Source organism: Hoplias malabaricus, chromosome 2 (assembly GCF_029633855.1).
Source record: "Hoplias malabaricus isolate fHopMal1 chromosome 2, fHopMal1.hap1, whole genome shotgun sequence".
Classification (NCBI taxonomy): domain Eukaryota; kingdom Metazoa; phylum Chordata; class Actinopteri; order Characiformes; family Erythrinidae; genus Hoplias; species Hoplias malabaricus.
This window is the reverse complement of record NC_089801.1, coordinates 84,960,750-84,975,895: the sequence shown is the minus strand read 5'-3', so window position 1 is coordinate 84,975,895 and position 15,146 is coordinate 84,960,750. Positions and strand designations below refer to the sequence as shown.

General features: G+C 42.5%; 1 protein-coding gene across 1 annotated transcript; it reads right to left on the bottom strand.

Annotated features, from left to right (window-relative positions):
- Positions 1-4,812: 4,812 nt before the first annotated feature.
- Positions 4,813-12,678, bottom strand: LOC136687512 (zinc finger protein 850-like). Its single transcript, XM_066661972.1, has 4 exons — positions 12,545-12,678; positions 12,280-12,396; positions 10,903-11,814; positions 4,813-6,552 (listed from the first exon to the last, which is right to left on the bottom strand). The coding sequence occupies exons 3-4, from the start codon at positions 11,758-11,760 to the stop codon at positions 5,581-5,583; spliced, it is 1,830 nt and encodes a 609-aa protein (XP_066518069.1). The 5' UTR covers positions 11,761-11,814; positions 12,280-12,396; positions 12,545-12,678; the 3' UTR covers positions 4,813-5,580.
- Positions 12,679-15,146: the final 2,468 nt, after the last annotated feature.

Genomic DNA, 15,146 nt, shown 5'->3' with positions numbered 1-15,146 from the left:
TGGGGCTGTGCTCCTCCAGCTGTGTTTCTGCAGTGACGCGGAGAAGTAGGAGATGTCATCACAGCGCTGTGTTGAAGGAGACTGGGTAAAAAAAACACTCGTTTTTTACTTTCTTTATTATGTTATATTGTTTATAACGGCAAAGGTGTTTTAGAGATACACTGTTTACCTCCTTCTCGTGTCAACAGTGGATGATATATTATCAGATGTGTTTATAAACGTTAGGTAAACGCTTTATTTATGGGTTTACAGAAGATATAAATATCAGCTGAGCGTTCCATATATATATATATATATATATATATATATATATATATACACACACACACACACCAGCCATAACATTAAAGCCAGCTCCACGTTTCTACATTCCATGTCCATTTTATCAGCTCCACTGACCATAAATGTGTTCTGCCGTTACAGACTGTAATCCATCTCATGCTCTGCATACTTGTTTGGTCCCTTTTCACCTAGTTCTCCAAATGTCAGGACCCATACAAGACCAACACAGAGCAGGTGTTATTTGTGGTAGGTGCAGTGCTGATACTGACTTGTTTGTAGTGTGTTTTGCTGGTAAGCGTGGATCAGACACAGCTGCTTGAGTTTCTGAACATGGTGTTCACTCATTGCCCACTCTGTTAGACACACGTTCCTCGTTGGTCCACCTTGTGTCTACACTCATTTCCTATTTATCAGCTTAACTTAACATACAGGAGCATAGCAGGAGTGGTGGTGGATCATTCTCAGCGCTGCACTGACACTGATGTGGTGGTTTTGTGCTGGTGTAGAGTGGATCAGACACAGCAGTGCTGCTGGAGTTTTAAACCCTGTGTCCACTCTCTGTCCACTCTGTGAGACACTCCTCCCTCGTTGGTCCACCTTGTAGATGTAGAGTCAGAGACAGTAGCTCATCTGTCGCTGCACAGTGTGTGTCGGTCATCCTCTAGTCCTTCATCAGTGACACAGGACTGTACTAACCCATTCTAATAAATGATTTTCTAATTAAAGGTTCGCTCACTTAGGAATTGCACCACAAGGGGCGCTGTTTATCAAGTGTTAACTCAGATTTAGGGACCCCTCCACATGGAGGTGTTTGTCAGTGCTTACCATCATTGACAATTTGTATCCTTCTTTCCTTTTCTGTTTCAGACATGAATGCCCTCCTGGGGCCCACGTTCCTGCTCAAGTCACCAGGAGAAACGGCTGAACTCAGGAGAGATTAAATGTGGGGGAAATGGAACCCACAATGAGCTCCAGTACTGAGGGAGTGTATTCCGGTTCTCTAAACACAAACGTGTCTCCCAGACGAACACAGAAAGCTACAGAAAAGAAGCGAAATCATCACTGTTCAGAGTGTGAGAGGAGTTTTATTAAACTGAGTCACCTTCAGCAACACCAGAGAACTCATACCGGAGAGAAACCCTTCGAGTGTTCAGAGTGTGGACAGAGCTTTTCTCAACAAGGCCACCTCCAGGTTCACCAGCGGGTTCATACTGGAGAGAGACCTCATCAGTGTTCGGACTGTGGAAAGACGTTTAGTCATAAGAGCAGTCTCCAGAGACACGAGAGGATTCATACCGGAGAGAGACCCTATCAGTGTTCGTGTTGTCAGAAGAGATTTGTGAGGGCAAGTCATCTCCAAGCGCATCTGCGAATGCACACCGGAGAGAAACCGTATCCGTGTTCAGAGTGCGGGAGGAGTTTTCAGCGGCAGTATACTCTGAAAATACACCAGCGTATTCATACCGGAGAGAAACCGTACTGCTGCGCAGTGTGTGGTAAGAAGTTTGCCGTGCCGAGCCATTACCGAAATCACTGCCGCCTTCACACCGGAGAAAAACCCCACGAGTGCTTAGACTGTGGGAAGAGGTTTGTAGAAAAAGGCGCTCTCGTCGTTCACCGCCGTATTCATACCGGAGAAACGCCGTACTGCTGCTCGGTGTGTGGATACAGGTTCTCCGTGCTGGGTCGTCTCCAACTGCACCAACTAATACACACTGGAGAGAAACCGTATTTCTGCTCAGAGTGTAGACAGAATTTTAGACATTTATTCACGTTGAAGAATCACAAATGTATTAAAAAGGAAAGCCTGTGAGAATCATGTGAGATTTGAAACTCATCAGGCTGAAAGTGAAGAATTATAACCTTATAAATGTATAATTATTCTATTATGTGCTTATATTTAATCAGTACTTTTTGTGTATTACTGCTATATTGAAACTCGTGCAATTTTCTGAAAATAAACAGCACTATGCTCTTGGCTTGGTGTCTTTCTAGAAAAGCTACAAATTCAAGTTGTGACTCACCTAATGACAGTGAGAGGATATGAAATATGATATTCTTAATAGATATATAAAACATCTCATATACTATTCTAGTTAAATTAGATCAATCCCAAATGCAGTGATAAATAATCCCAGTAAGACAGCAGAATTGGCACTGAGGCGTTTGAGTACAAACTGCCAAAGAGGGAATCCAACCAGGCTTTAAGACGCCCTCGACAGACCCTTGGAAATAGAATGATGTTAGAAAACACCCTTATTGCTGTCAGGGATATGAAAACAACACTTAGTGTTTAGGATATTGCATACACCACCTTCAGTAGCTGCCAGTAAATCTGAGAAACACCTGATCTCATCTAAATCTGAAAGTACTAAAGTTCTGAAGTGTAAAATCAAAATAATCTTCTCAAAAGTCCAACCAAATCAGCAGTGTTAGTTCATGGGTCAGCAATAACGTGAACGTCCTTGGGTGGCATGGCGGAGCTGCAGGTAGTGTCGCTGACCCAGAGGTCCAGGGTCTCAGGGTCCTGGGTTCGATCCTCACCTTGAATCGGGTGTGTTCTCCCTGTTTGTGGCGCTTTGTCCAGGGAGTTTCTGCCTTGAGCCCTGTTCATTTCGCATAGACCCTGGATTCACCATGACCTTGATCATGAGGAAGCAGGAGGAGAATATGAATGAGTGGATCGTGCCAGTGATACCGCTGATGAGCAATGGGACATACATCAAGCTCCAGTCCTCTGGGTGCTGCCAGTACACATGGACAGTGGTTGAATACCAGCATCTTATCTAAGACTTTAATCGAACCTAGGAAAAAAAATTTGCATCCTAGAAACAAGGCACACAGCCAGTATTCTTACAGCCATCCGCCAAAGGTTAAAGATTTACTCATAGTTTCACAGTACTGACACAAACAAGAGTGTTGGGTAAAGGGATTGGAATTTTATCGTTTAATTATACTTAATACTTAATACTTACTATACACGTAATATTAAAATGTGGTGTTTCAAACGCTGTCTTTGTTGTGAGTTTGTGACCAGTGTCTGTAACCAAGTACGTTTATGTAAAACTACAAAGCCTTTCATCTTCAATAAAAAATATATAATATATGTCAAAATATAAACTACACATTAAAACCAAAACACAAAAATATCACCCCAAACACAACAACATAAAGCAGCTAGCTGTGATCCGCCTCAAAAGCTAAGAAATCTTAACATGTCTGAATTCCTTTATTTGAACGCCTCCTTATACCCAACAAGTCTAACGTCTAAGGGCAGGCTGTTCCAAACCTTCAGAGCTCATACGGCAAAGGCCCTTGTGTTTTCACTTAGTCCCAGGGACGGCCAAAGGCCCCTGACTAGAGGACCTCAGTGTCTTAGTAGTTAACTTTAATAGTTCTGAAGTATATTCTGGTGCATCACCAGGCACCCCCTGGTACATTAACACCAGAGATTTAAAATGTACCCTAAAGACGTGTTAATGGCGAGCACCCAGCTCTCACTCTGTACTCGCTGGAATGTGGGTGAAAGGCTACAAGTGGACCTCCCCTGCTGACGGACGATAGCAAATGGTGTGGCCCCATGCGATGGCAGCTTTTAGGGGGAAAGGTCTGAGTCGTTCGAGTTGGGATCGCTCCGTTAGAATCAGAGAATGAGTCTAACTGGGTGGTGTATTAAATACTTCAGAATTGGTGGGTTTCTATTATCTGACACTGCCCATTCTCTCAGCTCCACTGTCCACACCAGTTGCTCTGTAGTTCTTCAGTTACACACTGTAGTCCACCTGTTGCTCTACAGAGCAGGTGTGATGTGGTGGTGGATCATTCTCAGCACTGCAGTGACACTGACGTGGTGGTTGTGCTGGTACGAGTGGATCAGACACAGCAGAAGCTGCTGGATTATTTAGAAATACGCCACCAACCAAAAACATCTACTTCCCAAATAACACCAGGTGGTTTATTTGTCTCTGTATTTATTTGACCACAATAATAGAATAAATATATTAATATGTTTTCATCTGACAACGGTTAAGCTTCAGGATACACACTATTACTTTGTTTGCTTCCTGGTCTGCTCACTACAAACTGTAGTCCTTCTGTTGCTTCACCACCTGCTCTTCACTTGTCAAGACCACCACATAGCAGGTATTATTTTGGATAATAGATATTTTTGGTTGGTAGAATATTCTCTGTCTAGCAGTGACCCTGAGGGATCTCAAAACTCCAAGAGACACTGCTGTTTCTGATCCACTCACGCAATTCATTCACTGAGAGCAAGGAACACACCCTGGACAGAGCCTCAGCTCATCACTGAGCATCACACTCTCACAAACTCAGACCTGTGCACAATTTCACTCATTCACCCAGTCACTCAGACGTGTGGAGAGTTTCTATCAAAAACACTGGGTGACACAGAGAGTGTTCTACGTTGTTTGTGTGCTATAGCAACAGACAAGACTGTCAAAATAAAAGCCCCTCAAAAATCCTAAATTAACAAAGATTTAAAAAGACAAACATCATTTAAAACACGTTTATTTATAATTTAACCATAATCAACATTGACTAACACAATATAAACAGACATAAAACGGGTCAGTTCAGTCGGTTTCTGGATTAAATATTTTAAGGAGCACTGTTCCAGGCTTTAAAAGCTTGGGAAAAAAGAGCAACACCATATTTAAAACTACATCAGTTAAGTTATGAAAATAAGCGCCACGAGGACAGAAAAGCATAAATATCACTAATCCCAGGGCAGGGTTCATACCAGATGACAGCGCTCCAGGATTTTAGGTTTACTTTCTTTAGCAGGATTGTCCTCGTTTCTACATGAGGATTCGAGAAAACATCAGCTCAACAGTATACCGTTGAAGAGATGGTGACAATAGTAGATCATTCACTTCAGTTTTTGGAAGAAAAGTCCTTCACTTCGGTTTTAACGGAGTTCAGTTTAGAAAAACCTTCCAAAGCACCAACGATCGTCAGCTTCAACCGCTGTTTGGTCTTCAGTCTTTGGATTCATCTTCAGTCATCAGATGTATCCACTTGGGATAGTTACACATTTCCACCACAGGGGTCTCCAAATCCCCAAACGTAAAACACCACAGCTTTTAGTTCTTTGAATAATGTGCCACAATATAGTAATTAAAATAGCTATACTATTGTTGTTATATTAATTTAAATTAATTTCATAAACAGACACTCTTTTTAGTACTTTTTAGTTTAAAAACACCAAACCTGGCACACTCAAAATTAGAAACAGAAATCATCAGGACCTCTCTCGTGTAGTGCATGTACAATGCTTTAAATCCAAACCTCTGAAGGTATGTCCACGGAGACGTGGAACTGCCTCGGATTCGGATGGATGCACTGGTGTTTCTGGAGATTCCCCTGTCGGGTAAAGCTCTTCCCACACTCCGAGCACTGAAACGGCTTCTCTCCGGTGTGAGTGCGCTGGTGTCTTAGGAGGTTGCTCTGTGTGGTAAAGCTCTGCCCACACACGAAGCAGGAGTACGGCTTCTCTCCGGTGTGAACGCGCTGGTGCGTTTGGAGGTTGCTGAGCCTGGTAAAGTTCTTGTCGCACTCCGGACAGTTATAGGGCTTCTCTCCGGTGTGGAAGAGCAGGTGTTTTTTGAGGGTACTCTGCTGGGTAAAACACTTCTGGCACTGTGGGCACTGATAGGGCCGCTCGCCCGTGTGAATGCGCTGGTGATCCTGGAGGTTGCTGTGATGCGAGAAACTCTTCCCACACTCTGAGCACTGATAGGGTTTCTCTCCGGTGTGAATGCGCAGGTGTGTCACGAGATTACTATGTAGGGTAAAGCTTTGCCCACACACAGTACACGGATAAGGTCTCTCTCCTGTGTGAGTGCGCTGGTGCGTTTGGAAACAGCTCAGTCGGATAAAGCTCATCCCACACTCTGAGCAGATATAAGGTTTCTCTCCGCTGTGAAGGCGCTTGTGTGTGTTCAGACTACTCCGCATAGTAAAGCACTGCCCACACTCCGGGCAGTAATACGGTTTCACTCCGCTGTGACGCCACTGGTGCTGTTTGAGAGAGCTCTGATGACTGAAGCACCTTCCACACTCTAAGCACTGATACGGTTTCTCTCCGGTGTGAGTGCGCTGGTGCGTTTGGAGATGACTGATCTGAGTAAAGCTCTGCCCGCACACGGCACAGAAATAAGGTTTCTCCCCAGTGTGAATGCGCTGGTGTGTTTTGAGGGAACTCTTGTGGTTGAACCGCTTCCCGCAATCTGAGCAGTCGTACGGTTTCTCTTTGTCGGCACCCGTCTCCGTTGGACTGTCGGACGCATCAGAGTAGGGACTACCCCAGCATGTCTCCTCAAAACCGGAGATTTCATACTCCAGCTCCTCGCATTTAATCTCTTCCGATTTCAACATTGTGCTGTTTTGCTTTTGACGTGTTTGTGGATGTAGAGTAGCGTGGCCTTGGACAACAGGAGTAGGACTCGACGTGCTAGGGGACGTTAATCATTTCTGGAAAAAAAATGGAAAAGGAGAACTACAGCGGGTGTCTTTTGACTTTTTTATACGACTGTGGTAAGTGTAACAGAAACATGTTTATGTTCACTCTCTTCCGAGCAAGTTAGCTAACACAGAAATACTTTCCACAACATTTATATGTATATAACAGACTATTACAAAAGATCCCACACTCAAAATACCCTACCTTCAAGACACCTCTCCAGGAGTGGGTTTCCCTCACCTTTAAACCAAAGTCTCCCTCCAGAGAGGACAGCTGCACAACTGTCGGAAGAAAAATAGCAGGTTTACAGCACATTAAACTAAGGTTTGACTTTATATTTTGGCTGTAGAGGTACAGTGAAATGTCTGAGCACACCCATCATCATCTGTCAGCACAGGAACTGAAGTGTGTGCTACCCTGCTCTTCCCTTTCTGGACCATTCTCTTCTGAAATAATACGCTAAAGCTCTAAAAAGAGATTTGAACAGAACAGCACACTGCTATAAAATAACTCTGACACCAATCCCTCCCACCTCCTCACACCTAGGCTGTATGACATGACACAGCGGAGTGTAATCCAGTGAAAAGCTGCTACGGATGGAATACAGCGCACTTTTGTACAGATAAAATGTCATTAAATACAAGACAATATATGCTGCTATTCACAAAGTAACCTTCTCTATTTGCACTTGGTCTGTACGCATTTAACATTTCACCTTTTCACTGTTATATCACGTAAAATAATAACACAATGTCTCTACATTTGTCTTTCTTTCCTCTCACTGTCCCCCTCCATCTTGTGTCAACAATAAGGCCGCGTTGACCAGTGGGACGTCACTGAAACGCTAAACCGACTGACACTACGGGCGCGTCCCAATTTACTCCACGACCCCTACGTAGTGCACTTACATTGACGGCTCCTGCACCGAAACAACGTACGTTGTGTCTGACACAGAGGCAATCCCGTGTATACACCTCCATATTGGACCTACTGTACTGTATTAATGTGATTATGTTCATTATTTTATCCCTCAGTCTAGTGCGCTACGGAGGGTGTACGGAGACATTCGGGACGCAGCCTACATATGGATTTATCTCCCATCGGTGGCGTTAGACTCGAGAAAGATTAGGTTTCAACGGGTGTTGGGTACAAACGATGGGAGCCGAGCGTCCTCGAATTATTACACTGTGCGACCTTAGCCCCGCTACAGCGAGACACGCACCGTCCAATGACAGACTGAGAGAGAGGACAAAGCAGTGTCATGTTCCCAGTGCAGAACACTGGCTCAGGCGCCGTGTCTGAATGCGCGCGCTACTTACGCAAAATATAGTGTCAGTCATTCCGTAATGTTCTCCAAACCTCTGCGGTACACTATGTGTCCCCCATAGTACACCGTAAGACCACTGACAACGGGTAAAAGTTCCCCAACGTACAGCAGTCTCGAATTTCGAATCATTACCCTGAGCCGATTCTTTTGAACTGTAGGTTTAAATGAACCGAGCGTCCAATCCAACTGATTCACAGTCAGCACACTTTTAGAGTGGCCCAGATCCCAAAAATCAGTTTTATTGTCACACAACATTAAAATAAGTGGAAAGATGAGTGGAAATTACAGGTGCATAGTCCCTCATAATAATAGATACATAGCTTAGCTCATTCATTCATTGTCTGTGACCCTTATCCAGTTCAGGGAGGCGGTGGGTCCAGAGCCTACCCGGAATCACTGGGCGCAAGGCGTGAACACAACCAGGAGGGGGCGCCACACACTCGAGTTACCTGTCGACCTATCAAGGTGTGTGTTTGGACCGTGGGAGGAAACCCACGCGGACACAGGGAGCACACACCACACTCCTCACCGATACTTGAAGCAGGGGTTGAACCCACAACCCCAGGATTCCGCAGCTGTACATAATACATTTAAAAATACATATGAACTCACGCCACTCGTATATCGCCGAATGATTGTTAAACTGTATCCTGTTTAATTATATGGTTATTAAATATACGGATGTTTACATTGATATTATAAGTAGCAGATATATGGGAGATGTGGTGGGTGTCTGGTGAACGAATCAAATCAATAAAACGCAGAGTGAGTTTGTATATGAGTGGAACATGGGCTTGGGGTTGATCCTTTGTATAATTGTGGGCTCACAGTATCTAAATGGACTATGTTTGATGCATCCTGGTCCTATCCCTGACCCTAGAGGGCTGTTTATGGAGCAAAGACAATATGAGACAGAAATGAAAACGCAAAAGAAAAACTCTGGTCACATGGATGGAATACCTGGTCATTAATCATTAACTGTGTGTGAACCAGCCACATACAGTGCTCCACATGATCTCAGGGCTGTATTACACAGTGTTTAGACAGGTCTCTACAGGATGCTGTTATAAAAAATAGTCTGAGGACATGTTTAAGAAGTGTTGGGGACATGTACATGGCACCTATAACTTAACCGTTGTGAACCTAATGGAACATTTAAGTTTAAATCTCATCCAAATATCACCTTTGTATTAAACGTATTTTGCAGATAAACCTTCAGCCCGCTCCTAAAATCTAACAGAAATGATCAATTAATCGTTCTTTTAAACGACAATCAAAAAGCCTTAAGAATCGGCTCCTTTCCCGAGCCGTTCTTCCCCTCGGAGACGGTCGATAGTCTCCGCCCCCCTCCACCCCGAGCTACAATTGGTTGGAAGGTCATACAAGCTGCTCTCTGATTGGCCAGTTGCTGTTGCGCAGACGGACGGCAGTTGGACTGCACTGCGGCTCACACAAACTTTATTTTAAAGGAACAGGAGACGTTTCAAATGGCAATGCGTTTAATTTATTAACGCTCTATTAAAAGCGTTCAGCGGTGTGCGCTATACTTATTTACTAACGCTGAACTAACAGAAACGTTCACCATCTATTAATGCTGAATAAGCAGAGAGAAAATTAAGACTCGAGCAGCCTTCACTGAATATAGCTATTAATAAAATGGTTACAACATCTCAACACCCCACAAACCAGAGGAATCACTTAATACTAACTAGTTTTTGACCATATATGCGTATGTACTATAGTTGCAAGGGTCAAAGTTGAGTATACTCACTATCCAGTCCATCTTTGAATATGGCAGTGATGGACACTATTGTCCCATAGTCCAATGGGAAATGTAAAGTGAAGAGCTTCTTGTGCTTGGAAAAAAATGGCTGTGTCCCAAATAGCGTCCTTCCAAGATTATAAATATATTACTTCACACAGTGCTCTAAAGGTAAACAAGGAGATGTGAAATATAAATGGCTTTATTATACAACATACAATGCACTATTTTAGTGCAGAAAAAAACAAGACGTAGTGACATGCACTGTGCACTACAGAGGGTGGAGGTATATATCAGATTCAGCTTAGAAAAAAGGCAGTCAGTGTTGCGACTACAGCTCGGTACCATGTGCTTTAATAGTAACGTAAAGAACATTATATGTTAATACTGTGTACGGTAGTCTGTAGAAGTCGTATTCATATTAAGATTAGTACATTGTGTACTAGACAGTATTAGCGTAGCACAGTTCTTCTCCACTGTAGTTTAAAGGTGATGACCCACAGAAAACTATCATTTGGAAAAATGTGTGTTGTCAAATAATGGATTAGAGAAAGAAAACATTCCGACTTAGTTCGTTACTAAAAGTCATTATATAAATAAACATAAGGGTTATAACAGATATAAGCACACCGATTGGATAAAATGGACAAAATATGAATAAAAATGGCTCGTTTTGACCTGCTGAGACACAGAGCAAACTCACATTAATAAGTGTGTGCTACATGTGGCCTTCATTTAGACTAGTCTTTGTCTCTGTATTGTTTATGATCGTTCTCACCGTTCTAGAAGATAAAAACGCAGTCTAGAAGACACCAACACAGATCAGCCATGACATTACTATCACCTCGTTTCTCATTTCATCGTCTGTTTTATCAGCTCCTCTGACCATTGGTTTGTACTTCGTAGATCAACGATTACAGACTGTAGTGTATTTGTTGACTCAATGGTCAGGAACACCAGAGAACCACCACATAACATTAATAATATCACTTCTGCTAATTATAATAATATCTGTATTCATCTCTGGTGACTCTTCTCTGTGTCTACTTCTGTGTGAACGCGCTGGTGTCGGATGAGATGCTGCTGCTGAGTGAAGCTCTTCCCACACAAAGAGCAGTGATACGGTTTCTCTCCTGTGTGAATGCGCTGGTGTTGGACGAGATGAAAGTGTTGCGTGAAACTCTTCCCGCACTCGGGACAGTGATACGGTTTCTCTCCAGTGTGAATGCGCTGGTGGTGGCTGAGATGATGCTGTAGGATAAAACTCTTCCCACATTCCGAGCAGCGATACGGTCTCTCTCCTGTGTGAATGCGCTGGTGGTGGATGAGATGATGCTGTAGAGTAAACGTCTTCCCACAGTCCAAGCAGCAATGCGATTTCTCTGTGTGAATGCGCTGGTGTTGGATGAGGTAAGTCTGCTGAGTGAAACTCTTCCCACAGTCCGAGCAGCAATACGGCTTCTCCCCCGTGTGAATGCGCTGGTGCAGTTTGAGACCATAACGAAGACTAAAACTACTCCCACAGTCTGAACAACGATACGGTTTCTCTCCCGTGTGAACGCGCCGGTGTCGAACGAGAACACCGTGCTGAGTAAAACTGCTTCCACATTCTGAGCACTGAAACGGTTTCTCCCCGGTGTGAACACGCTGGTGCTGCTGGAGAACCCACTTCTGTCTAAAACCCTTCCCACACTCTGAGCAGCGATATGGTTTCTCTCCGGTGTGAGTTGAAGTATGTTGATGTAAATTAGTCTTACTAGAAAAGTTCTTTCCACATTCAGAGCAGAGGTGGCGTTCCTCCTTTTCTATACGTTTCTGCGTTCGTCCGAGAGATGCCGTAGTGTGGAGAACACCAGACGATGTAGTCATACATCCTGGAGCTTCTTGGGGAGGCCATGTCGTCATATTTAATAACAACAGACCAAGGTTCCTTTTAGTTAAATCAGTCTCCGAATATGTCTGTGGAGGTAAGATGAAAAATGGGAATTTGGAAACAAGCAGAACATTAGAAAAGAGCACAATAAAGAAATTCAAAACTCTAAATATGACAGAAATATATTGGTGAATAAACCAAGAGAGGTAACAATATTCAATCAGCATTAAGTTCTGAGTAAAAACATACTTCTAAACTTGATTATATGTTATTATATACTTACATTACTAACACTATACTTAAACGTCATCACTACTCATTAATATGTTAATTTAAGTCTTTTTAAGTGTTACTTAACACTAATAACTGAACAAGGGACAGAAACATGGACAAATAAACATTAACTGTGGGGGTGAAAAGGCCTGAATATTGTGTTATCGCAGAGAAACACTGTTGAGTATTGAGCACTGTTCAGAAACACAGCTAAATATTTAGCCTCAGTACTCTGCAGAAACAGGCACAGACTCTTCGTAGTGTTTGATAATCCTTACCAGGTGGGAACATGAATGGTCGAGTTGGGCTTGAATCCATGAACAGGTCCGGATTAACTCTGCAGACTCGTTTACACCACGTTTTTACAGATTAACAACGTCTGACAGGAATGATCACTGTAAAAACACGATAAATAAAGCTTGATAAATGCTTTTTGATTTGCTCATAGTGATTTACAATGAAACGTTCTCTGACTCAACGGCAAAAAAAAATCGCATCCTAACAATTCGGATTAAATACGGAGTGGATGAAACGCTACATTACCTTTGATAAGAGAACCCAGTTCTTTAAGCAGGTCATATGTTCACCCTGACACCGAACCTGCTGGTTTTCCACTTCCTTGTAGCCACAGAAACGGGCCCAATCCCAAACAGCGCTCTATTCCCTTCTCACTTTCGATACCGAGGCGTCACTTTTCCAGCACTGGGTGAAGGAGCTCGTATTGTGACGTCACTTCGATCGTTTGAGGAGCTTTGGAAAACGTCAATGAACCACCGGAAGTGGGCGGGGCTGGTTCAAAGTCACAGAAGAAATCCTGGGCCCACTTTGAATAGCAGATAATCATAACTGCGGTGACTAACTAAGTAAATAAATAAATAAATAAATAATCTACCTCAACCAAGCGTTCCAAAGACTGGGACTATTTTCATATTCCTTACACGAACCGTCAAAACGGTCACTGAAACAAGTGACGGATTACCTTACTGATAATGTATATGTGATATTTATTTTCCATTGGCCTCATACCCTCTATAATCAATAAGGAACATATCCCAGTATTCGTCACATCTCTTTAATAATTAAACCTAGTACCTGCAGATCAGGGCAGACATCGGGAAAAGATTTCCTTTGCAGTGGTAAACTACAGGTCGCAATAATTACTTACAGCCACCAGATGCCGCTGTCTCCCTGTTGGTTTTCGGCACAATCAGGAAGCGGCAAAAGTTTCAACGAGGTTTCATCCGGCCATCGCTGCTGCTCACTGCTTAGTACACTACACTTAAAGCAGTGACTTTGCTCATGGTCGTTTCTAAAGTGGTGGGGACACGTCTCCATTAGGAATTACACCTATGTACTCCACACACGTGGAATTAAATTGATGGCCTTTCTTTATGGAGAGAGATTAGTCTCGAAATACTTTACAAATGTGTAAATGTTAATCCACAAATTAAACACAAGTCACGAATGTGTTTCACTGTTAACAAATGAATACATCTTAATCTGTGTCTCACGGTCTGCAATTTGTAGAAATTGTACAGTTACATTCATAAATACATGTTTTTTGTTTTCATAGCTATATCAATTTTATTATATATGTCCTTGGACAACCCACGAGAGTGTGCAGAATGTGGGCTCTGAAATTCATTGTAAACAAAAATTGGCCTCTCTGTGTGTTTGTCGAGGCACCTAGACGAAGCAGCATTCGAGGCGGCGAGGTCGGGGCACCTCTCTAAACCTCTGTTGGACATGTCACACTCTCAATGTATTCCCATTCAAACACATGGGAACACTTTCCCCATGCCACACATTGTCGCACAGGGTGTCCATGATAAACATTAAAATTTGGGGTCATTCAGACCCTTCAAATGTGTGTCCAAAATCCACATATGAATTTGAATGGAATTACATCGGAAGTGGGATGTCCTGAAACTGAGTTTAGGGGGGTCCGCCGACTTTGCTGCTTTGACTGCTGACTGATCTGGGACCCCCGAACAACATGTCGGAATGCTGAGTCACTGTGGCCTTCCCAAGCTGATAAATAAACATTAATCCAGCAACACATAACATTTTTTTCAAAGTCTGTCTGCTATCAATGCCCTTTGCGAAGGAAAGTCTGAAGGACTCTTCCATAGAAAACAAATCCCTTATTGTATATCATATAAATTGTTGGTGGGATGTCCGCATTAATGCCAAGTTATTTTTGTAAAAACATGATGTTATGCAATAAAAAGTATTTTTCCACACAAATCACCTCTTTCAGTATGTGCTGTATTAACATTTGTAAAAGTCCATATATATATATATGTTTGACTTGAATTTATTGGAAGTGGGACAGTCAGATCTCAGCTTTGGTGTGAGATATGACACAACAAAGAGCATCATAATCTATGTCTCTTTCCTTAATTCAGGGTGTGAGTTTGGAGAAGATTGGATAAAGTAAATAAAAAAAAAAAAATAGTAGTTTGTGGGTCAAATTTTTTACTTCTTCCAATCTTCTCCAAACACTCACTCTGATTTTGTCAGACCCAGACTTAGAAGAGCGGCCTTAACATCATCCTATAATGTCCAACAGAGATCTGACTGTCCCACTTCCAATATATTCCTGTCACTGAAATATATAGTTTCCCTAATATTGATCCTTGAGGTACACCATACCTGATGGTAAATCACACTGTTGGGACAGAACTCCAGTTACTCACACACTGTGGGAAGTTCTGATCCTTTTGGGGACCTTAAACCTATCCCACACCATAAGTCATTACATTTTAAAGTGAAGAGATGATTTAATGATGGGGTTAAGAGTAGGGCTAGGGTTAAACGCTTTGTAGTTATGTAGGTTTCCCTTTTATTGTAATACAAAGACATATAATATCCCTACTGTTCCCAGAAACAAACATATTTGTGTGTGTCAGAGACGTCAAATCTCTAATATTTGAAAAGTACGATTGTCATATGCTCTACACATAACACTGCATTGCAGTTTATGAGTTCAATACATTCACTGTACTGTGATTTATTAGCGTACACTACAGTGTCAAATCTGAACAGTTGTATGATCACGTTTTAAAGTCTTTTTAATAATATGGAACAATAGAATTATAATGATTAGTTTACAATCTCTATTTAAAACTTTGACAGTGGGATA